At 41.7% G+C, this 25000-nt stretch overlaps 1 protein-coding gene across 3 annotated transcripts; it reads left to right on the top strand.

Moving 5' to 3' along the window:
• Positions 1–5648: 5648 nt before the first annotated feature.
• On the top strand, positions 5649–18016 carry SIX4 (SIX homeobox 4). Of its 3 annotated transcripts, XM_028486658.2 has the most exons (4): positions 5649–5717; positions 5927–6786; positions 9541–10229; positions 13643–17981. In XM_028486658.2, exons 1-4 carry the CDS (start codon positions 5715–5717, stop codon positions 14437–14439), a joined length of 2349 nt encoding a protein of 782 aa, XP_028342459.1. In that variant the 5' UTR covers positions 5649–5714; the 3' UTR covers positions 14440–17981. The 3 variants fall into 3 exon arrangements, with proteins under 3 accessions (XP_028342459.1, XP_023974011.1, XP_028342460.1); XM_024118243.3 differs by lacking the exon at positions 5649–5717 and having other exon boundaries at positions 5831–6786; positions 13643–18016; XM_028486659.2 differs by lacking the exon at positions 5649–5717 and having other exon boundaries at positions 5831–6786; positions 9541–9773.
• Positions 18017–25000: the final 6984 nt, after the last annotated feature.

Below are 25000 nucleotides of genomic sequence, written 5' to 3'. Positions count from 1 at the left end.
ATACCACATATGAGAACCAACAGACCAAGGCAGGCCACAGCAGTACAGGGCTTTATATCAGCATACAGACATCAGGGATTCACCTAACAAATAAATCATGTCATTTGCTGGATCATAATATTGTTCACTAACAGAAGCTAAACAAATGTAAATTTACTAAAATAGGCAATATCAAACACTGTGCTGACCTGGAGACATTATGCTGCTATTTATTGAAAGAGACCATATCTAAACCAATTATAAGCTCAAAGTGAAGCTCTCTAAGAATAAAGGCAATTTTTAGTATCTTTATATTTTAACCGAACAGGAAACTTCTGGTGAAAGAGTGAACATGATCAGTGAGCAAATAAAATTTTTAGCCAAAACTACATTGAGAACCCATCCATTAAGTTGGCATTATTTTTTGTCACCACCAGGACACTTTTAATCATATCTTTGAACAGGAGACCTCAACTAGTTTGTGCAGTGAATTGCTGTTCCTTTCTCCCAAACCTTGAGATTAAGGCAAAGAAAGCACTGAAGATCATGGGAGGAAACATTGCTACCAACTCTATCCTTTTCCCAGGTTGGAAATTACTGTCAGAGAAGCACGGTAGCAACAGCTGACTTGGAACTCTATCAGATAAGCATTACTCACGGAGCTAGAGGCAGCAGAAAGTAGTGCTTATAGATTTGGCCCTGGCACTAAGAGAGCTGGATTCAAGTGCTGGCTTCCTCACTTACTAGCTGCATGATCAAGGGCCTCAGTTTTCCCAAATATAAGATGAGGATAACACCAGCACAACTAGCACAGAGGACTGAGGATAAAACTAGCACAGAGTAAGAGCTCAGTAACTGTTAGCCATTATTAAAAGGAGTATAGGTTTTATTAGCAGTAGTATCTACAAGAGGCATGTAATGTACTAGGAAGAGGCTGTCCTTCTTTTAAAACAAACAGACCTGTTTTTGAGCCAAATTTCTTATCCTCCTTTACCTCAGTTTCCTTCCTCCATATAATACATTTTACAGGGTGTTGTAATGATTAAATTACATGACGTGCATATACAAAGCCCCTACTACAATGCCTCGCATACCATAGAAACTCTGAAAAGTATACCATTACCACTGGTGGAGTTCACTAATACAGAATGGTCAGAAAGCTTTGAGGAGGAAAGCACTGACAGCACCAGACTTCTGACTCAAATGGAAACTCAGCCCTTGTAAAAAACCACCCAACTATCAAGTTTCCCACATTTCTAAAGATAGCTGCATCCCAACGGTGGACCAGTGGAGCCCATTATTTCTCTTCCCAGATCTGCTCATCCTCTAGCATTCCTAAGAGTAGATTCTACCTCCCTGGGACAATGTTTCTCAAACACATTCCTTCCTTTCCAGCCCCAAGGCCATGGACCCAGGTTGGGCCTTCCCCATATGTTAAAGGCTTTTATTGTTTTGTCCCTTGACTATGGACAGCATCCTTCCTCCCTTCTTATGGAAAACAGTTCCTCCTCCCCAACAGGCCTGTGTGGGCTGACCTACAACCCTTACTGGACCAATCAGAGATCTTCCCTAGAATTTATCAAATTGGCAGTAAGGAAAAAGTAGCAGAGCCTCTTGAAGCTACAAGATGTGAGCTGGGAACTAATGGAAGCCACGCTTCCAACCTTCTGGGGAAAGCTCCTCTGAAAGACTAAAACTACTTTGATGAGAGAGGCAGAGGCAAGTGAAAAGGGGCTGACCAGCTGCATGCTGCTCTTCCCATTGTTTGGTGTCATGATCCAGAAAATTCCTCTTTTGCCTAGGACAGTTCAAGTGGGTTTTCTGGCTCCTGGGGAAATTAATATCACCTCAAAGAGGCAAAAATGCCACTACACCTGGGAGAAGACTAGAACCTGGCACTTAGTCTCTGCCAGGATCTTTTCCCTCCACTATCACCCATGTGACTCACTAGGTCACCCTCCCTCTCACGTACTGTTCATCAGCATCCTCAACAGGCAGATAGCTTGGTCACTGAGAACTCCCAAGTATTACCTCCAAGACTCGCTCTACCAGTCTTAATTCTTTTCTTCATGCAAGTTTGAAAAATCCTAGAAAAGGACTCTGACTGTTTTGGTTTGGGGCCAGGGCCCATCCCTGGATGAGTCGACTATATGGCAATGATATTATGTACAACACAGCCACTATACACAGACCACTGTGTCCACCACACCACAGCAAAATGAGCATTTCATTTGAAGTCCCTCATAATTTGTCCCCAACATGCCTTTTAAGCTAATCTCCTATCACACACCTACATAAAACCCACACTCCAGACACACTGAATTACTCAATATATTCAGAAATAAACCACACACCTTCCTGGCTCCATGCTTTGTTCCCTCTACCTCTAATGAACTCTATCCTTGAACTCTCAAAATTCTTGTCCTTAAAGACCCAGCTAAAAATCCATCCCCCATTGCCTTCCACCTCTCAAAATTAGTCTCTTTATCCTCACCACTCATATACCCTGTATTGTATTTACTTACAAACACGTCTTACTTCCCCCACCAGATTTTAAGCTCCTCAGGGTCAGAGACCCCAATATATTCATCTTTCTATCCTTCAGTATGTAATGCAATACCATGTACTTAATCAGGACTCAAAAAATATTTGGCAAACGAATGATCCTTCAGAAATGCTGATTACATATCATCAACCATTGGTCACTAAATAACAATGGAACACTTCCTCTACCTGGGAAACTACTTTAGAACCTAACTTCCTTAATATTGCCACAACATAAGCTTTCTGTGGTAGAAATAACTGACCAAGATACAGATATATAGCCTTCCCACCATCTTCCAGACAGCCAAAGTCAGCCTTTAAACAGGAAATCTCCATACTTGATGGCAACACCATTAAATATATTCAAGCAACGTGCAACATGTTGGGCTGAACAAGATTTTCTTCACTACACTAAAATGGCAAAAGATTTCTATATTTCTATATTGCTCATCATTACCTTCAGGCAGGAAGGAAAAGATACAGAAACAAGCAGCTCAGTTTTCACTCTTACACAATCCCAACCTCAACTCTGTTTTCCCAAATCAAAACACAGCTTTAGACTACATATCAGCACAGCAGACTCAATGTTCACAGCATGGCAGACATAGGAAGTAGAAGCAAGTATTCATCAATTTTACAAGTCATTTGGAAAAACAAGTACTCTGAGATTAACTCCACACACCCTCAAGTCTGGTGTTCTATTCTAATGTAGCTGACCATGTTTGAGTCAAGGGCTTCCAATCCACTTTGAAATGCTGCCAGAATGAGCTCTGAGGCTCAGCCAGCTAAAGGAATCCGGAGCCTGGTGTTGGATTTCACTTCTGGTCCTATAGGAATCTCCTCCTGGAGCTACAGAATACCAGGGTAGCCACAGGCTACAGATATCAGAAAAGGCCACTGCTGCTTCTATATAATCTGTTGAACTTGGTACTCTGGAGGCAAATATACAGAAGACATGCAGAAACCCAATACATGGTTTTCCAAGTCAATGCACTATATTTGATTGATAATAAACCTGAAGAAGACTCCTATGACTTGAACTTGGAAAGCCCTATAATATAGCCAAATGTATTTTCATTAGGTATACATAACTGAAAAGTTTCCTACTTTGCACTATCAGGAGGAAGATAAGAAACATTTAACAAAGATTAATTATGTGCCAGGTGCTTTTTGGCACATCTTATCTCATTTAATCCTCACAACAATCCTGTTCACTTTTTATAGTCAAGTAGCTAATAAATGGCAGAGCTAGGATTAAACCTACATTTAGCTAGCTGATCCCCAAATCCACATCCTTTCCACTAAACCACACTACCTCCTGTCTACTTTGCTCTGATAAACAAACTTTAAAAATTCAAGGAACTAAATGGAACGTGGTATCCTGGATTGGAGAGAGAAACAGAAGACAATATTAGAGAAAAAACTGGTGAGTCCAAAAAGAGGTCTGGAGTTTAGTTAATAGTATTGTGCCAATGTTAATTTGTTTGGACAAAGTATCATTATAATATAAGGTGTTAACATTATGGGAAATTAGGTAAAGAGTAGGTGGGAACTCTGTACTCTTTTTAAGACTGTATTGTAAGTCAAAATTATTCTAAAATAAAAAGCATATTTTTTAAAAGTCAAGGAAGTTATTAATCTCAGATATTGTCCAGAAGTCCAATACCTAACTGGATATTTCCAATGGGGTAGAAACGTGTGCTCTTTTCCATAATTATAAATTTTGAATCTACCAGAGATGTCAGTGCTGGCTGGCTTCATTAGGGTAGTACAAAAGCAAGTTAAGTCCAAACTCAAATGACATCTTGGTCATTGACCAGCAATAAAAATGCAGCCTGTCCACAAAAAAGGAAAACCTCATCAAGCTGATCACGATAGCAGGTGACCTAAACAGCTGCTTTATAATATGCTGAAGTAAGCATTTATGGGTAACTGGGGATCAGAAACAACACAAAGCCACCCAAAAGTAAAGGTTAGGATGATGTCATTAAAATGTTGGCTTCTTAAAAAAAAAATAAAAGAAATAAATAAAAATGTTGGATTCTTGAGAAAGAGTACCAGCAGGTAGACCCAACTGACCCACAGTCATCAGAGAAGCAGAGATGGGTTCATCTTTTTTTGAGTGAAGACCTCATGCAAACCGTGAAGGAAAGAGACACAGCTGCAGAAAAAGCAGCAGACTCCACCCCCACGGGCACTTCACCTCAAACCAAAGGGCAGTCTCCCATCTGTTTATGCAGTGGAAATGGCTGCTGATCCCGCAATGATCTCCTCCAAGACACCTGCACACAGAGGTGGTTTCTACCAGGAATATCATCTCCAAAAAACTGTTCATACACTTATATTAAAAATGTTCATACAGAGGCTTAAATTTCCATGCTGTTAGTATAATCTAAAAGTTAGATCTCTTCCACCCTACCGACCCAGGATAAACATATGGTAAAACATTCTGTACGTTCAGTTGTAACACGTTCAACTCAGTTGGGTTGCCAGCCTGCCAAGTGACTTAAGGTTAAACACATTTTTTTGAAGGCTTCTTGTTTTTGTGTTCTCAGTGGGCTATTTATACCGTTTGCAACCATTCCCCCCGCCTTTGGAATTTTAATTTACTGTGAGTGCTTCCCCCTTAGAGCATTCCCTAGTGCCATTTTATTCTTGACCCTTTTGAATAAAAATCCTTAATGAAGAAATCTGAAAGGGGGGTGAAGGGCAGTAGAGAGACACCAGGGAAGCTTCTGAATTGTCCTCTGAAATTTTGTCATCTAGATGCTGAGGGTGGTCTCTTTGTTAAGAGTTTCGCATCCGGACCTTAAGGCCACATAATTAATGTTCCCACTGGAATCGTAGGGACTCTCTTTGAAAGAGTCTGTTGTCCAGTTTTCAGGCCACATTAGGCATGTTCCCGCCCAGGAGCAGGGCCTGAAAAGAATGTCGGTGTTTCCCTTCAGGTATAGGTGCCTGGGGGTCAGGGGGAGAGGGAACGGCAAGGGGTGGAGTGGGAGGCGGGTGATCGACAGGGATAGAAACGGTGTCTCCTCCTCCCTCTGAATGTGAAATAGCCAATGAGGTGGCGCGGCCGGGCCGGCCGGGCCGCCAGTGCCATATAGTATGCAGCAACCGGAGGAGTCACGTTGGGGGAACGGCAGAAAGCAGCTATCCTTTTACACTACTTTGCTCTAGCAGCTATCTTAATGGTGACTGCGTGGCCGGGGGGAAACCTGATCGGCCAGATCCAGCCGAAACCGGGAGGGAGGGAGTGGGCTTTCCGGAGGGGGGGAGGGGGGAGGGACACGAAGAAGGAGGAGTAAGAGAGGGGAAAAGAAAGAGGAAAAGAGTGCGAGGGAGTGAGGGAGGGAGGAAAATAAACAACAAAAAAATGTCCTCTTCCTCCCCCACCGGGCAGATTGCAAGTGCGGCGGACATCAAGCAGGAGAATGGGATGGAAAGCGCCTCGGAAGGGCAGGAGGCGCCCCGAGAAGTGGCGGGGGGCGCGGCGGCGGGGCTGAGCCCCCCGGCTCCAGCCCCTTTCCCCCTGGAGCCGGGGGACGCCGCGGCCACCGCCGCCAGGGTGAGCGGAGAGGAAGGGGCAGTGGCTGCAGCGGCGGCGGCCGGAGCGGCGGCGGATCAGGTACAACTCCACTCGGAACTTCTGGGCAGGCACCACCACGCCGCGGCCGCCGCCGCCGCCGCCGCCGCCGCCGCCGCACAGACCCCACTGGCCTTCTCGCCCGACCATGTCGCCTGCGTGTGCGAGGCGCTGCAGCAGGGGGGCAACCTGGACCGCCTGGCCCGGTTCCTGTGGTCCCTGCCCCAGAGCGACCTGCTACGTGGCAACGAGAGCCTGCTGAAGGCGCGGGCGCTGGTGGCCTTCCACCAAGGCATCTACCCTGAGCTCTACAGCATCCTCGAGAGCCACAGCTTCGAGTCGGCCAACCACCCGCTGCTGCAGCAGCTCTGGTACAAGGCGCGCTACACCGAGGCCGAGCGAGCCCGCGGCCGGCCGCTGGGCGCCGTGGACAAGTACCGGCTGCGCAGGAAATTCCCCCTGCCCCGCACCATCTGGGACGGCGAGGAGACGGTGTATTGTTTCAAGGAGAAGTCGCGCAACGCGCTCAAGGAGCTCTACAAGCAGAATCGCTACCCTTCGCCCGCCGAGAAGCGGCACCTGGCCAAGATCACCGGCCTCTCCCTCACCCAGGTCAGCAACTGGTTCAAGAACCGCCGGCAGCGCGATCGGAACCCCTCTGAGACCCAGTCCAAAAGGTGAGCGCCAACTTTCCTCCTCCTCCCCCTTCCTCTCCCCAACCCCCTTCCCAGCTTTCTTTTCCTCCAAGTGCTCGCAAACATGGCGCTTACCTTCCCCACCAGCCTGGTCCGGCAGCCCACCTCTCCCCGCCCCCCACCTCTCTCCCCGGCTGGGGGAGGGGGGGCGGCGGCGGCGAGGGGCGGGAGAACCTTGCTCCTTACCCTCCCCCCACCTCCCCCCAGAAGTTTCTGGTCGCCCGCCTAGGTCTCAGTCCCCGCCCCCACCTCGGCTGGTCACTGCTACCCGGTTTCCCACCCCCATCCCTCTGGCTTTGAAGTTGCCACTCGCTCCCCGGTTCTGGCCGGGCGAAGGATCGTGTGTAGACGCCGGAAAGGCAGTTCTCGCTGCCGCCCGATGCCCACGGAGGTTGCCAGTAGCGCCCGCCGGGGTCTGCACCTCCACTGGGTCACGCCGGCCCGGCGCGCGCACGCGCTCCCGGACCCCCAGGGTTCGGCTGCCCCAGGCAGGCGCTGGAGGTGGCCGTGGCCGCTCCGGAGGGAGAAGAAAGTTGGTGGGGGTCTGGAAGCGCAAAAGGGGGTCTGGGGACGTCGAGGTTTTATATGACAGAGTTAATCATTCACCCTGCCCGCTGTGGTTCCCTTCGCGGCCGCGGCAACTGTGGGGTGTTGGTGCGGCTCGGCTCTGCGGTGTTTTGAAACCTGATTCTGAACTCCTTCGGATCGAATTTCAGCGCCGCCGGGGTGGTGGGGCTAGAGGGCGGCTTCCCCGGCCCCCGAACCCTGCGGGGCTCCCTCCCGGTGTGGTGATTGGGGCTGGGGGCAGGCTGGCACCAGGAGGACCGCAGGGAAGGACTGGGGGCGCTATCCACTCCGCACCTCTTTGAGCGCCCACCCTGGCGGGTTTGAACTTTTTGACTGCCAGGTATTTTTTCCCAACCGGTAGAAAATACCGGGTTTTCCTCCTCTTTTGTACGTCCTCCCGAGTCAGACACCTGGTCTGTGTGTCTGTGTGAATTGTTGGACAAAGTAAAGAGAAGGTCGCCGAAAGGGATGGTGTCGCCAGCCCCGCGGGGAAAGGAGAGAAAGAATCCAAAAGCAGCTCGAAGGTTCTGCTCAGGGGAGGAATCTGGGAGCCGGGGAGCTCGGCCCGGCGGGGAGAAGGTGATCACCCGGCGCGTTCCAGAGCCCGCCGCGGGCCGCTCCTGCCCGTTTCTCGCCCAAGGCAGGAGGGAGGCTCCGTGCCCGAACCCGGCCTCGCGGTAACCAACACAAAACGCGCACTGCAACCTGCGTGCACCCCTCCGCAGACTTGCGGGGGCGACCCAGAGGAGGCGCCTTGGTAACTCCACGCCACCTGTCCCCGTGCCTGTTTGAGGCAGCGGATCCTGCCGGCGACGGAATCCAATGGGCAGGGGGTAGGGGGGTGGGGAGCGGGCGCGGCGCGCAGGCCAGCTGCCCTGGAGCCTCCACTCCCTGGCCGGGCGCGTTCCCCGCGTCTCCCCAGACACACTCAGCCAGCTTCGCGCCCCCCCCGCCCAACACACACACCCGCTCCCAGCCCAGTTGCCTGGTTGAGGCCCCTTTCCGGATCTACCTCCCACCCGCATCCCCGGTGAGTCACCCTCGCAGACGGCGACGGCGGCTCAGCCTCAGCTCGTAAATCAAAGCTTCTTCTGCGCTCCTGGCCCCGCAGTCTAAAGCCCGGGTAATCCCCTCCGCTCGGCGTGAAAGCGAACCGACCTCGGGGCACTGCAGGGATGTCGGATCTTCTGCCGGGCCAAGTCCCGCCGTGCCCCGAGCTGCCTCTATCCTACCATCCTTTCTCCCCCGACCCAGCCTCAGACCAAATGGGAAACACCCACCACTACCCCTCCCCAGATTTGGTATTTACCCCCAAATCGGAGAGCTGAGGAAACACAGTCTTGTTTGGAACAGAAAAGAAGGACTGAGGGTGCTGGGGAAGGGGTCTGATAGGTACAAGGCCACTGAGTGACCCACACCCTTTCCCTCCCACCTCACCAGGGCACTGGATGGTGTTTGTTAAATAGGCCCCTATGGCTTTCTTTGGATGGTGTTTGTTAAATAGGCCCCTATGGCTTTCTTTGGATTCAAAGGCGACTGCACGTAACAGTTCTTGGGTTGAAAGTGCCTTTCCTACAACAAGACAGCCACTTTGTTGAATGAGACAGTTGTCAGTCTGGTGGAGTGGAAGTTTGGGAGCAGGTGAGAAAATGATCTCTTGTTAACTAACTGGCAGACAAAACTGAGTACTTCCCACCTCCTGCTCCATTGACAGTTTCATTTACCTCCAAAATCACACTAATCTGAATTGGTTTGAGGGGAAGGGAAAGAGTTCCTAAACAGAAATGACTGACCACCCCTTTGAGTTTTTTTTCTGTGGTATAGGTAGCAGCATATTTAACAGTAATAAATAACTTCAGTGCTATAAAACCGTGTAGACAATTCTCCTGTAAATCCTGTTAGCTGAATTTATATGTTTTAGACCTCTGGACTTTCTCTGAACTTATTATTAGTAAAGGTTATTGAGACATGAGTGTTCCTCTTCTCAGATGCCCTGGTCAGAATGTGCTGAAAGGCCTCATAGGTAAAACAAGACTAGAAGACTTCCTGCTGTGCTTTCCTTAAACACTACCTTTAATGGGATTAGAGGCTGGTTTTCCAAACAATTGGCACTATATAGATTGTCATTCCCATGACTTTCTGAATGTCTTGATTTCCTCCTCTGTACAGTGAGTCGGATGGCAATCCTAGCACTGAAGATGAATCCAGCAAGGGTCATGAAGATTTGTCTCCTCATCCACTCTCCAGTTCATCTGATGGTGTCACCAACCTCAGCCTTTCCAGTCACATGGAGCCAGTATATATGCAACAAATTGGAAATGCTAAAATATCATTAAGCTCTTCTGGAGTTTTGTTGAATGGAAGTTTGGTACCTGCCAGTACTTCACCTGTCTTCCTTAATGGTAATTCTTTCATTCAGGGACCCAATGGAGTTATCCTTAATGGATTAAGTGTGGGAAATACACAGACAGTGTCACTGAATCCACCAAAAATGGCATCAAACATTGTGAGCAATGGTATATCCATGACTGACATACTGGGATCTACCTCCCAGGATGTGAAGGAATTCAAAGTTCTCCAGAATTCTTCAGCTAACTCAGCAGCCACCACCTCCTACAGCCCCAGTGCTCCTGTGTCATTCCCAGGGCTGATACCCAGCACTGAGGTGAAAAGAGAAGGTATTCAAACAGTGGCTTCCCAGGATGGAGGTTCTGTAGTGACTTTTACCACACCAGTGCAAATTAACCAGTATGGCATCGTCCAGATCCCCAATTCTGGAGCAAGCAGTCAGTTCCTTAATGGGAGCATTGGATTCTCTCCACTGCAGCTGCCTCCTGTTTCAGTGGCAGCTTCACAAGGTAAAAGTCTGGTTTGGTACCGTAATGCACCAGTGAATGTTTTAGCCAGCTGCTGTAAATGATGCATTTGGTGAGAGCTATAGATTGCTGTTACTGTTCAGGTACCTTACTGGCTGCCACAGCTGCAGAATAGCCTTGATTTGTTCCTGTTTCTTCACAACATCCATGTAATATCCAGCTTGCTTGGTTCCCTGGCATCATGGGGGTGGATTTTTATTTTCCCAACAACTGAATGGAAAATACAGTTCGCAGAGAGTCCTGCCAGTTCTACAATTATAGAAATATGCTAAGTCAGTCGGTGCTTACAAAATAACCCACTGCTTGACATTTTAAGATTAAAAATTAATAATATTGCTAGAACACAAAATAAGTCCAGCAGTTGGTAAGAATGTGTAGACTTCACCTAAGCATTTTTTATTTGACCAAAAGGAGTTTTAGAAGAGCGAGCCAAAGAGACTGGATCATTTGAGTTTGATTCATGTTCCTCCTATAAGTAAGACTAACAGACCTAAAGGGAAAACAGAGGAGTATGTGATTGTCTGTTGCTATGCATGTATACTTGCTCCCTAAATGTGTGGGTTTATTTATGGAGGTAACTGTAAGCCTTATTTTATATGTTGGTGGCTTTACTAAGGCATCTGCTAAAGGAAGCACTGATCTGAAATTTGGGAAACCTGAGGCTGATATGCCAGTTCTTCAATGACTTTAAGCAAATCTGGATGGCTCTGTGTCATTGTTTCTCTATAGAAACAGAAATGGTTAGAATGGCAGTGGAGGTTGCAGAGCTGCTTGAATTCAGGAGTGGGAGATGTTAGTGCATATTTGCCTTCCTGGAAGCAAATCTGAAAGTCCAAATTTTTACCAAAACAAAATAAGTAACTGTTTGCCTTAAAGATCAGCTTCCTGTAAAATGGTTTTATCCAAAGGAAAAAAAAAAAAACTCAATTTATACACAACTCTTGTTTCCACAACTATAGTCTACTTCAGTTTGTTTGAGGCATTAATGGAAGAATTGTTGTGCAGTAAATTCCATTCTGTTCATTTGTTTCTCTTTAGGTAAAATGGTAGTATAGTAACACACAACAGTCCTGCAGCATGCTATTTATTTCTTCATTGTTCCAGGCTATGGAAAGGATTAAGCTTAGTCACTATCCAACACAGGGCAAAAATAGGAAAACCACAGGGAAAGCCAAAGTGCTTAGTTTACAATACTTTAATGTGGATCTAACCCTTTTTCTCTCTTTAGGAAATTTCCAAATAGTAGGTAACATTTTAAAGACAACAAATTTGAGCAAAAAGCATGGTATGTACATTGGGGGAGGAGAGAAGCAGGAATACTTCTCACACATAAACTAAAAATGTGCTACCATAGAAAATTATTACAAACTAATAGCTAATTCTTAAAATGGGACATTTAATATGAATAAGAACAGCATTTTCAGTTAAAGTAGCTAAGATCAAATGACAGAGCTGTCAATCCTTAGACTTGTCTGGGTGAGTTGAAGACATAAGTTTAACCAGATGGCCCAGGAAACAACGTTCCCTTAGAGGAACTGTGTATTGCAGTTCTTAGTAAAGCATTTGGGGATTCAGCCTTTCTCAAAACAGATACCAAGCCTTTCTTAAAAATGGCTAGACAAGGTAGATTATCTTTCTATAGTCGAAATTTATATAGAAAAGCAGAATCTCTACATCTTTTACTCACTTTATAATCTGAGTAAATAAGGATTTTTTTTAAACATCATTATAAAATTATACTTTGTACGTATATCATTTCTCAACTGGGTTTTTTAAAACTGATTTTGAAATGATTGTTCAATTTATAATTCAATTGCAGCTATACTTAAATAGCAAGTTTTAGATCACATCTGCTTTTCCCCCTTCATCTATGTATTTTATAATATCTACACATTTAGAAATATTATTTTATTTATATTCCATAGCAGTTTGGGAAAATGTCACACCTATTATGTTATATATATCCCTATCAAAAAATAATGAATCATTTTGTTCACAAATACACTGGCAAACAATTTGACAAACACATACACACAACAAAGTAACCATCTATTTCAGATGTCTTTTGCTACAGTTTAGTAGTCAACAAGAATTGTAAAGCCTTTTTAGTTTGTTTGACCTGGAACAAAGATTTACGTTAGAGAAGAGCTCAAACATATGTAGAAATGTTTTTCTTAAGTTCAAATAAAGTGTTTTCATTTTTTGTTTGTTTAAAGCCATTCCTTTGCACTTAAGGTGCTTAAAAATGTTTGGAAGACATATAAACAGCCCTGTGACATACATTTATGGATATAGGTGGCAACATCCCAATTATTCTATTAATTCAAGGAGGGAAATGTTTTAGGTGAATTACCTTTAACATTAGGCTGTTTTCTCAAAATAATGAAGAGTTTACTGAACATCTAATTCAAGATCAGGGTAAACATCCTACTTGAATTATTCTGTCACAAAACTCCCCCATGTCCACCTTTCCTTTAATGGCAAGATAATTGCCATTATTTCACTGTGCCTAGGAAAAGACTCAGAAAGAAAAGGGTTTTATTTGATGGTGTGAGTTGGGGGGAGGGGGTCTAATTCGTCTGCATTATCTGAGTTAGCTGATTTGAACAACTCAGCTTTCTACTTATATTTCTTTTTCTACTTCTGGTCTCTGTAGAACATTATAATGAGAGTCTCAAAAGATACAAACCTTTTACAGAAGCATTAGCTCTAGCTCGTTATGTTAATCTGTATTTTAAAAAGCACATTTCTTTATTATCATTAACTCTTCTTGTCACTACAACACTGAAAATTCAGAACTAGCACAACAAAAGGAAAAAAAAAAACTATTGACTGTTTTGTTGACTTGACATTATGGTAAGTTTGGTGAAACTTTGCAACTTGTCTGTACAGGTTTATATGGTTAACTGTAAGCCCCAGGGTAACTCATCTATGTGGTATTTTCTGCATTTCCGTTTATATTTTATGTCAGTTACTGAGCTTGCCCTGAACAAAGGCATTCTCTTTCGCATTTGTGTTTTCTAGTTCTAACTGGCAGAGCGAGCAATAACTATCAACTAATTGAGAGATATCAAGTCTCAGTAATACTGAACCAGAAACTTGACTGAAAATAGAACTTGGAAACAAATTTTTTTTTTTTCACATTTGATTTCTAAGCCAGTAGTTCTCGCTCCCGCTTCATCACCAGAATTACTCAAGGAGTTAAAAATACACCTGTTCTGGGACTTACTGAGTCAGATAGATTCTCAGGAGCAGAGCCTTGAAATCTGTAGTATTAAGTGCTCAAGGTGATTCTGCGGAACCTGAGAAAAATCATGTGTGTAAAAAAGTAACTTTTTTGTTTCCTTATCAGCCCCATCAGTGATAATCTGTACTTTATTTTTTTTTTTTTTTAGGTAATATTTCAGTAAATTCAAGCACTTCAGATGGGAGCACATTTACAAGTGAGGCCACCACAGTCCAGCAAGGAAAGGTTTTCTTGAGCTCTCTTGCTCCCAGTGCAGTGGTATACACTGTTCCTAATTCAGGCCAGACTATAGGATCTGTTAAACAGGAGGGCGTGGAGAGGAGCCTGGTGTTTTCTCAGTTGATGCCTGTCAATCAGAATGCACAAGTAAATGCAAACCTGTCTTCTGAAAGTATCTCGGGAAGTGGCCTCCACCCACTGTCCTCCTCCTTAGTTAATGTATCCCCAACTCACAATTTTTCCCTGACTCCCCCTACCCTACTAAATCCCACTGAGCTAAACCCTGACATTGCTGATAGCCAGCCAATGTCTGCACCTGTGGCAAGCAAATCTACTGTGACGTCTGTCAGCAACACTAACTATGCAACTCTTCAGAACTGCTCCCTTATTACTGGTCAAGATCTATTATCAGTACCCATGACCCAGGCTGCCCTTGGGGAAATAGTTCCCACAGCTGAAGCCCAGGTGAGTCACCCCTCCCCTACAGTACACCAGGATTTTGTCAGAGAACATCATTTGGTTATGCAATCAGTAGCTAACATAAAAGAGAATTTCTTAACAAATTCTGAGAGCAAAGCAACAAGCAACTTAATGATGCTAGACTCCAAATCCAAGTATGTCCTAGAGGGCATGGTTGAGACTGTCTGTGAAGACCTGGAAACAGACAAAAAAGAGCTTGCCAAGCTCCAGACTGTCCAATTGGATGAAGAGATGCAAGACTTGTAAACTTAATTTCTTTTTTTTTTCCTGGCATCAGCAGGCAAATCTTTTCATGAAGACCTGAGGACATAAAGGATTTTCCCATTTGAAGGGAAACATTAGTTTTGCAAGTAAATGCATTCAAGAGACTTTGGATTGATCTGCATGAAGATCACAGTTAAATATGCAGGAGTAGAACTGCATTACTGCAGCCTTTTTGTTCACATGTGTTCTCTTTTAAATAGATGGAGACAGAGGAACAAGATGAAATATATCAAGAAGTCAAAGTGTATCATTTGGTTGACTTAACATAATTCTAAGATCAAATGGAACTTGATAAATAGTTTTCTAAATTAAAAATGTATACACTTAAGGTAGAAAATTAAATATCACTACAGAGCGTTAGAAACAATACAATTCTTTTTGTTTACTTTTACTCCACGGGCATTGGTAAGGTTAAGAAGCATAAAAGGTACTCTACACTATTCTAAGGGTATAGTTTTGAATATATGCATTTCTGTTTTTCAGCATTTTTGTGAAAGTCTTGGCTTGTCTCTATACGTTTCCAAATATGATTGCTCATAGTTCACTGTGGCTGAGAAAGTTTGCAACTCGACTAAAAACTCTGAAACAAACTTCAGTATGAGTGTAAATATATTAGTCCTATAAGCAAGAATTTGGGTAATTACAGTGAATTTTATTTATGCTGTAAATGTTTCTCTTATACTTCAGACACTATGAACTGAAAAGAAATGTTTTCGTACTGTTTAATTTATTTTTATTGTTTGAACAGGAAGTGAACAGTTATTTCCAACAAAGTTTTACTTTTTGTAGGATTTTAAAAGTAATGATTTTTATCAGGAGTCTATTAAGGTCAATATTAATAACACTGAAACAAGAAATCTAACTCCCAATATTGGAATTTTGGTACTTTTTTTCACATCCTTGTTCTTTATTTAGCAACTCTCTGATTCATTTAAGTATATTTTCTACAGAATTCTATGTGCCTTTTTACCTTGTGGCCTTTTTATTATTCTTACTAAGGTACAGAAGTTTCAACAGAAGCACTGATGACTCCTTTCTACTATCCAACAGGGTTAATTTCACAGAATTGCTCTAAATCTGAAGAACTTAAGTTTCACATATATTATTAGAGTTAATGTTTATGATGCAAGTGGTTGAACAATTAATTATTGTTGATACTTTTCATTACAAAGAAGTAACAGTTATAGACTACCATGTAAAACCAATTCTGGAGGCTATGAAAACAACCATTTTAAAGGAAAGAAAATATGTAACGTCTATTGAGTTGAATTATGTCCTGTTGAAACTTAGTTCTAAATGTTTTAACTCAGTTGTTACATTATGACATATGACTGTTGTTTGCACTATATTATCACCTCTTCTTTAAAAGTAAATCTTTCGGGGTTCCCGTAAGAAGCTTGTTTGATAATGTTGTGAGCTGTGGTTACAGTTTTTATCAGGACTCTGAACAGAAGATGTAATAATACAAATACATTTATGTAGTGAGTAAAGTCTCTGGTCTCTGAAAAGCAAGAAAAGTGAGAAAATGATCTCTTCAGAGATGACAGAAAGTTATTGAACATGAAGATGTCACCACATCTTGCTTTCTTTAAGATCGGAACAAAGGGTCCACTGTAAATGTCTACATGCCCATCAGCCCAGCATGTTGAATAAGGGCCATAGAGGATTTAACTTTTGTTGTTATTGCAAATGGAACTTGCAGGCATAGGTAAAGAGCCCTTTGAAGAATTCCTCCCCCATCATTTTTTTTCTCCCCCATCATTTTGATAAAGAACTTAGATCCCATTTTTTTATGGAATTAGCGAATGTTCCTAAACTGCTGAAATTACGTGTTTTTTTGTTTTGTTTTGTTTTACAACATCAGGTTTTTTAGAGTTCTCTTCCACTCCACCCCTACTTATACAGCTTGTTTGTTTCTTTAGGTGTGTGCTGATCATGTTACTAAGATTAATTACATGGGTCTATAGTGCAGTTTACATGAAAATGATGTTTTCCACTTGATTGCTGCAAATATCAAAAAGAGTTTGTTAATTATTTTAAAATACCCATCCAATAAGAAAGATGGGAAGGTTTAAAAAGTTATATATGTTATATATACATATATATAACAGGAAAAGTTTTGTGTCTTCCAAAAATATAAGCCTCTCTTTTATTCACAGTTCTTCCTCTTTTCTTCCTTAAGAAAAAGATAGCACAAAACTTAAGACTTACCTAGGAAACCTATTCATACTCCAACATGATGTAATTATACCCCTACAGTTACTCCAGGTAGCTATACAATATACCAGGTAAGAATCAATGCACATTATAAAGAATTTGTTCTTTTCTATTCTTTCAGTAAAATAAAGGCCAGTTGTTATGTAGCCCATATATATGGGAATGAAATAAGATAAACCCCATGATCTCCTTGCACAGAATTGCAGATGTTTTTTTGCAGTACCAAGGGCCAGACTCAGAACCCTTGTCAGAATTTCCCTCTTATGTAAACCAGTGCTTGAAGATGCTGCAAATGACCCTCTAATGATCCCCAAAGAGGAATCAGAATAGGGATAAATAACTCCCTGCAAACCCCAACCCCTGCTGCTGGCTGTGTGAGCCTATCTATGCACTCTATCAGTCAGAATTGATATATATCTCTTAGTTACATCCAGTAGAGGACAGCCTGTTGTTTAAAGAGAAGGTGCATTTGTTCCTCAGTCAAGCAAGAGCACCTGTGTTGTACTGCTTTATAGCTCACGTATATTCATAGTAAAGAAAAGACTGAATTATACACATTTCAGTGCCTTTCTTGGGTTACGAAAGGCAGGTAGATGTTATAGCCATAGATAAAATTCATAGTTGAATTGCACACTGACCTTAAATCTCCCTGTATATGCCCTTGCGTCTTGCATGTTAAAAGCTGGATAATTGGGTAGATATTGCAGCCTGCCCTACTACATGTTAGACAAGTGTGCATTAGTACATAACCAGAAGTTCTTCATTCTTTAAAATGTTTTTGACAGATCATCTCACCATAAAAATATAAATAATTCAGGAAAACTGTGGGGAAAAGAATTACATTTTATAGAAGATGTTTCAAAGTCTTCTTAGAGCTTAGATAATAGAGTAACAGTTATTTTGTATCTAACTGATACATTTTATGTTAATTTCTTATTACCACCACACATTTTATTACTCAAAATTGTATAGCATGTGACTCTTTTGGCTTTCAGGGTTCTCAAAAATTTTTTATTCTTTTGTTGCATGTACTGTATGTTTAGAGGCAACCAGTTATATACTCAATATGATTTTACTGTGCCTTACACAAAGAGAAAATCTATACAGAATGTATATCATGGGGTGGGGTAACAGAGTCTATACTGCACTGTTAGGTGATGGCACACAGAGTATGTCCCAGAACATTTCTGTGCTTAATTACCCAACCAAAGAGATCTAAAGTATGTATGTTGTACTGTAATAGGGGTTTATGCCTGGACAATTAAGTGTTTTATTTGTTTTCTGAAATGATGTGAACTTATTTTTCTAAACACTATGCTAAATAAACTTTATATTTATACATACCTTATGTTGAAAAAGTTATTTATCCCTGGGAAAGCAGAGAAGAGTAAAGAAAAGAAAAACAAAAATCCACAAACATTTCATAGGCTTGCAAATATAGGAGGAGTCATTTTGGGAAAATAGTCTGTTGGTCTTTATACAAAATTACCCAACTCATAATTGTAATGCATACTCAGAGCTAAATGATTAGATTTCATCCTCCTTAAAGGAAAGAAATGTGTCATTCATTTGGGTGTCCCAAAATCTGAATCTGATACCATTTTTAATGGAATTAAATTGAAAGGTCCAAGGACCTTTCCATTCCCAACCTTACTGAAAGAGCTCAGTATCACCCCATCTTTAAAGCAGTCCCATTAGCCAAAGTCTGGTTATACCACAGCTGGGTCCACCAGTGGTTTGGCTTAAAACTATGGACAGAACAGCATTACTGAGTGTGTAGAAGAGTTAGCCTTAGTACAGTTTGGTCCTCATGTTAAAATTACATGACATCTGATTTTGCATGCCTCCCACACTGAAATGAAGAGGAAACTAGATAAAAAAATAGACTGGGACCACCTGTACAACTCTATTACAAAACTAAAGTCATCAAATTAATTTCAGGTATTATGTGTAGAGTTTTTTATAATGTCATTCAGTTTATTTATTTACAAATTTTCTATGTAGTTAAACCAGTTAAAGTGAATGGTGTCTCAGTAAGTGGGTACTGTGTAGGGTCAGAATATTATGGAGCGATTATATTTTATAATATCTTAACCAAACATTTTTTAAATTTTTATTTTATATTGGAGTATAGTTGACTAACAAAGTTGTGTTAGTTTCAGGTGTACAGCAAAGTGATTCAGTTATACATATACATATATATATTATTTTTCAAATTCTTTTTTTTAATAAATTTATTTATTTTTGGCTGCATTGGGTCTTCGTTGCTGCGCATGGTCTCTCTAGTTGCAGCAAGTGGGGGCTACTCTTCCCTGAGGTGCGCGGGCTTCTCACTGCGGTGGCTTCTCTTCTCTAGAGCCACACGGGTTCTAGGCATGCAGGCTTCAGTAGTTGTGGCATGCAGGCTCAGTAGTTGTGGCTCACAGGCTTAGTTGCTCCGCGGCATGTGGGATCTTCCCGGACCAGAGCTCAAACCCATGTCCCCTGCATTGGCAGGCAGATTCCTAACCACTGCACCACCAGGGAAGCCCTTAATGAAACATTTTTAAAACATATGACAAGGTTACTGATCTACTTCAAACTTTTTTTAGCGACAAGATTTTTAAATTTTATTTTATCGTAGTATAGTTGATTAAAATCTTGTGTTACTTCAAACATTTTTGTAGCTCCTTGGAAACTAGCAAATTTAAACCCCTCAATGGGAATTCAAGACCTTTAGCTATATGATTCCATCCCACCTTTCCAGTTTGCCTTAAAAATAATAAATGTGGAAATTTACCTTTGTACCTCTCCATTTCCAATACAGTAGATAGTAAATAAAATACATTCAGATAATGGTCAATGCTATAAAGACAATAACAGGGTGATGGAATTGAGAATGGAGAATGGGTAGAGGTGGGGATTAGATTGGTCAAGGAAGGTCTCTGAAGAAGTGACATTTCAGAAGAGAGATTTGAACGGTTCAAGGGAGCCAGCCTGCAAGACCTAAAAAAGAGCATTCCAGCCATAGGGAACAGCAAGTACAAAGGCCCTGAGGGAGGAGCACAGCGGCTGGATCACAGTGTTATACACTCTAGGGGTCATGTGAAAGGAGATCCAGTCAGAGAGACAGGCAGGGACCAGATCACAGGTAGAGCTTTACTGGTCTGTGCCAAATCGTTTGAATTTGATTCTGAGAAGCAAGGAATGATATAACATGACTTCCACTTTAAAATATCAGCAGCCTTTTCTTTGGAGAATGTTGTGGGAGGCAAGAGGGATGGCAGGGATTAGGAAACTATGTCACATTGTCCTAAACTGTTGGACAGGAAATATGTCAGGAGCTCTTGAAGCTTGTGTGGCAGTTTGTCCACAAATGTCTCCAGAATTTTGTGCTCTCTAAACCTTCTGTCTACATGGCCTCCTGCTTTTAGCCAAAGCTGCCAGCTTCCTACTATGATTGTCCCAGTCTGAACCTGTGCCCTGAGCTCCAGGCTGGTAGATGCACTTCCCTAATGGATATCTTCAGAATGTCCTAGTCACCTATGACTCTATGTATGAAAATTTAAACTATTATCTTCACTGTAAACCTGTTCCCCACTCTGTGTTCCTCATTCATCCATTGGCCAAATATAAAATCTGGGATTCACTCTGGTGTCTTCTGTCCCTTTCTTCCCACCTCCTCCACCAGATCACTACATCTATCCATGTCTGCTCTTTTACTGTCTCTTGAATTAGCTCTTTCCCCTCCATTTCTAGGGTTACTGCTACAGTTTAGGTACTTACCATTTCTTGACTGAATTATTGCAGCCTCTGCCTGCTTGGTATCCAGTGCCTGGTCCTCATTCCAGGCTACATTACAAATATATTCAGATAGGACTTGCAGAATTCAAGACTTATCCCAGCCTCACATTCTAGTTTGAAATCTTCAATGGCTCTCCATTGCTTATGAAATACCATTTAAACTCCTTAACATACAAAGCCTCCAAAACCCAGGCCTTACCTCTCTGTCTGGTCACGTCTCTAGCCACATGAATCTGTTCCCTACAGGCGCCAGGTTCTTTCTTACCTACCAGATCTCCCAGACTCACTAGGAAGTGAATCTGCTCCAGGAAGCTCTGTCTCACCCTCATAAACAGAATAGTACATGGCTGATTCTGTGATCAGACAGGACTTTATATCTTCCTTTCATGTGGCACTTATCACATCACTGTAATTATGTGTTTGCCTCAACACTTTCATCTTTGTTTCTCCTTTAGTGTAGCAGAGCACAGTAGGCACTTAAAAATTATTTGTTGAATGACTAGTGACTCTAACAGTCATCCATCCCTTTAAATCATTTCACTTGCTTGGATTAGGGAACTTTATGGCTCAACTGGTTAAAGTATTATCCCTATTTAGAGAACAAAAATAAATCACTGCATTTTGGGGTAGGGTCTGAGAGTGGTTCTGTGAATCTTCTAGCATTGGTAGATGGTCTTCATGGTGATTATTTTCCTTACTGCTCCAAGGTTTTTTCCACTTACTTCCAAACAGAGGCTGGGTTCCAGATGATACAAAGTTTGACAGACAACTCGGGGCATTAGCAAAAAAGTACTCACTAAGCTTTTTTAGATCAATGTTTCAAAATAGCGGTATTTATACTTATATACAGATATGCTTTCTAAAAATATTCTCTCTATGGATATATTCCTATTATTGTATTTAAACTGAGCAGATGTCTAAAGAGTCTATGAGGAATAGCTAATGGAATGTAGAGTTTAGGCATCAGGAAATCTGGATTCTAGTTAGCCTTTAGATTTGGGAAATATCAACTCACCTCTCTTTTTTTCCACTGAAATGGGTGTGTTGGATATCATTATATTTGAGATCCATGTAGTTATAAGAAGAGAAAAAGGGTTAATAAAATGCACTCCCTCCCAGGCCACCCCACAGGTTAAGACGATCGAATCAATTGCAGAGTGAAAGTACACTGTGACCTGCCAAGGGCTACAAATGTAAGATAAAATAACTGATATTGAGTCAACAACCTGTGACCCCCTAGGACTATTTAGAGGTGTAGAGCTAGGTGAGGCAGGGCTGCTTTTGTACTTTTCCACCTTCTTCACCTGTATCTACTTTACTCCCTAATGGGTCTGCCCTTCCCTCAGGTATTGTCCTACCTTCCCAAGCTCCTTAAGTGATAATCCTAGTGTGGGTGGTTAATAGTTTAAGGTATGAAGAGCCCAACCCTCCACCCCTTGGGAATTTGTATTTTAAGGAAGCCTTTTAAAGATGCAAAAGAACAAAGCTATCATCATGGATGATAAGTTGCAGATTAATAAAACTGAGCAAGGTGTTCCCTATTTCTAAGCACAACAGACAAGTGTGTGTTTGTGTGTGTGTATGTGTGCGTGTGTGTGGGTTTGGGGACTAGGGAGAGAAGGATGGATGAGTGGAGGAAAAGCAAATGTCACCCTTTCCTTTCTTAATGTGCTCCACTTCCCTACTGGGTATCAATGACCAGACAGTGGAATCTGAGCTGTTGGATCCTCTGAAAACAGTTAAGTGTAGTTTCCCCACACACATCTTATCCAGAGCCTGGATAATTGCCTTCAAGAGGATTCCTGTGTTGAAAAGTCATTAGCTATAATGAAACCATAAAAATTAGCCATAGAAAAACAAGGGTTGTTCTGGGTTTTTTGTTTTGTTTCCCTTGCCTTTTAAGGTGTGAGCTACTTAGGAGATGTGCCAAAGAGAAACCCAAAATATATATTTGGTTAAAATTAGGGAATGTAATACAAGTTTGTATTCATTTTTATTTATTTAATAAGTATATTCTTACTGTGTTCTTTAACATGTGGATGACATTGAATATCCTAGTATAAACATTATTCATTCCTTGGCAAATTTATTGTATTAGCACTTAATGGGAATGAGGATGGATTAAATTCTGTCCCTGCATGAATACTCATCAGGGATCTTAAAAATGATCAAGAGACTGGCACAACATTGTAAATCAACTATACTTCAATAAAAAAAAAAAAATATATATATATATATATTTAAAAGTGACCAAGTATCCTATCCCAATCATCCCAGGTAGATTTTCCAAACTATCTCCAATGAACACACACTAGTTCTAAGAATACATACAATCTCACCTAATAAGAGTCCCTTACTTCTAGTCTCATTATACAGTCATACTCTGATATCTTAACACATATCTGTCTTCCCAAGGATGAGTACAGATTTTTGAATCAGGTAGCAAACTGGTAGTGTTATAATACTGAGCTCACAGCATGAGTCACGCTATATTAAAACAATTTGTGTTTTCTCAAGGAAGAATAAATTAGGCTAAAATTTGCCTTAAGTTATTTTATTTTACTTTTATTATTTTAAAGTTGTATTCATGTACTGCTATGCAATATTATACATATTATTAAAATTCACAAAATCAAAATTATACAAGTGTATAAAGGTGAATAAGTTCTTATTATTGTTTACATTTCCCAAGGAATCTTCTTGGACACCATTTGGAAGAAATATACCCCACTTTGGGGATGAGTGCTGAAAGCTAGTGTTTTCTAATTTTAATGTGCATATATAAATAGCTTGAAGATCTTGATTAAGTATAGATTCTGATTCGGTAGGTCTGGGGTGAGGCTTGAGATTCTGTTTGTCTAACAAGCTCCCAGGTGATGCTGATACTACTGGCCTGGGGACCACACTTTGAATAGTGAGGTAGCTTCTCTATTACTGACCTAAATCTCAATGCAAATTGAAGGTTTAACTGGTCAGTGCAATGTAGATGGTGCAGAGAGACTGAAGATCATCAGCCAGTAGTTATTTTAAATGGTGCATATTAACAATGTAAATTAAATACATGAACCAGATTGGGTCCATATGTAAAGCATCTAAGGTGGAAAACTATTTATTAAACACTTTAAACTCCTTAAATGCATTCTCAAATACAGTGGCCATTGAAATGTTAAATACAAAGTAATCCTCTCTTTTAACACAGCAGATATCCATGGAGCCTACAAGAAAATTTTTTTTCTGTTATTACACGGCCTATAAATAAAACTGTCTTTCAATTTTTTTTCTGTAATTCCAAATTTTTCATTAGTTCACACTGACAGACCACTTTTCAGTCTTTTGCAGTCAGATTTCTCCATGAAAACTGTTAGATGTGTCTGTAAACCAAGATAATATTTATAAAGAAAAGAAAACAGTTAAGTGTAATCTTTGATAAAATATCCTGAATCTGATCATATCACTTTCTATGCCTGATGATCATATACCTCATATGCATACTTCTCAGGGGTCTGGGTCATAGATTTCATAAGAGTTCCCCATTCATCTTCTCTGATGTAAATTTTAAAATACGGCAACATTCAGTGGAGATTTGAGCTCCCCAGTGCAAATTTGATGAAGTCCACGTCTTAAAAATGCCAATGCACTTGTACATAAACATAACACCAGGTCTGTGATCTGGGCCCAAGCTCCTGTACCAGAGGAGCAAATTTCTGATAAAGAACCACTTCCAAACTCTAGAAACACCAGATCTGAAAAGCTCTCAAAGCTTGGCTTTGTTGAATCGGTTTACTTAATTTAAGCCAAACCCCAGCATCCATGTACCAAGTGCCCGGCTCATCACTTGGGATTCAAAGATGAACAGGCCAGTCTGTGGCATCTAAAAACTAAGTTAAGTGGATTGATATGGACATACAAACTATTCATGCTAAAGTACGAGAAAAGAGGTATGTACAACATGTCCCTAGGAGTTGTACAAAGGCCCCACAGGCAAGGTAATACTGTATTTCAAACAATGAGTAGAGGGCTTCCCTGGTGGCGCAGTGGTTGAGAGTCCGCCTGCCGATGCAGGCGACACGGGTTCGTGCCCCAGTCCGGAGCGGCTGGGCCCGTGAGCCATGGCCGCTGGGCCTGTGCGTCAGGAGCCTGCGCTCCGCAGTGGGAGAGGCCACAGCAGTGAGAGGCCCGCGTACCACAAAAAAAAAAAAAAAAAAAAAAAGAATGAGTAGGAGCACTCTGGCAGGGCAGAGAGAAAGGATGTTCTCAGTGGATGATATAGCATTTATAATAAGGATTTTAAACACTATAGACAATGATTAATCATGAAATGCATTATTATTTTTAAATTTCACTCATATACAAATGTTAGCCATTTGTATATCATCTTTGGAGAAATGTCTGTTTAAGTCCTTTGCCCCTTTTTAAATTTGGTTATTTGATTTTTTGTTGTTGAGTTGTAGGAATTCTTTATATGTTCTGGATATTAACCTCTTTTAAGATATATGATTTGCAAATATTTTCTTCCATTACAAGGCTGTCTTTTCATTCCGTT

This window comes from Physeter macrocephalus, unplaced genomic scaffold (assembly GCF_002837175.3).
Source record: "Physeter macrocephalus isolate SW-GA unplaced genomic scaffold, ASM283717v5 random_919, whole genome shotgun sequence".
Lineage (NCBI taxonomy): Eukaryota > Metazoa > Chordata > Mammalia > Artiodactyla > Physeteridae > Physeter > Physeter macrocephalus.
Note: the sequence above shows the minus strand (reverse complement) of the source record. Positions and strands in the feature narration are given on the sequence as shown.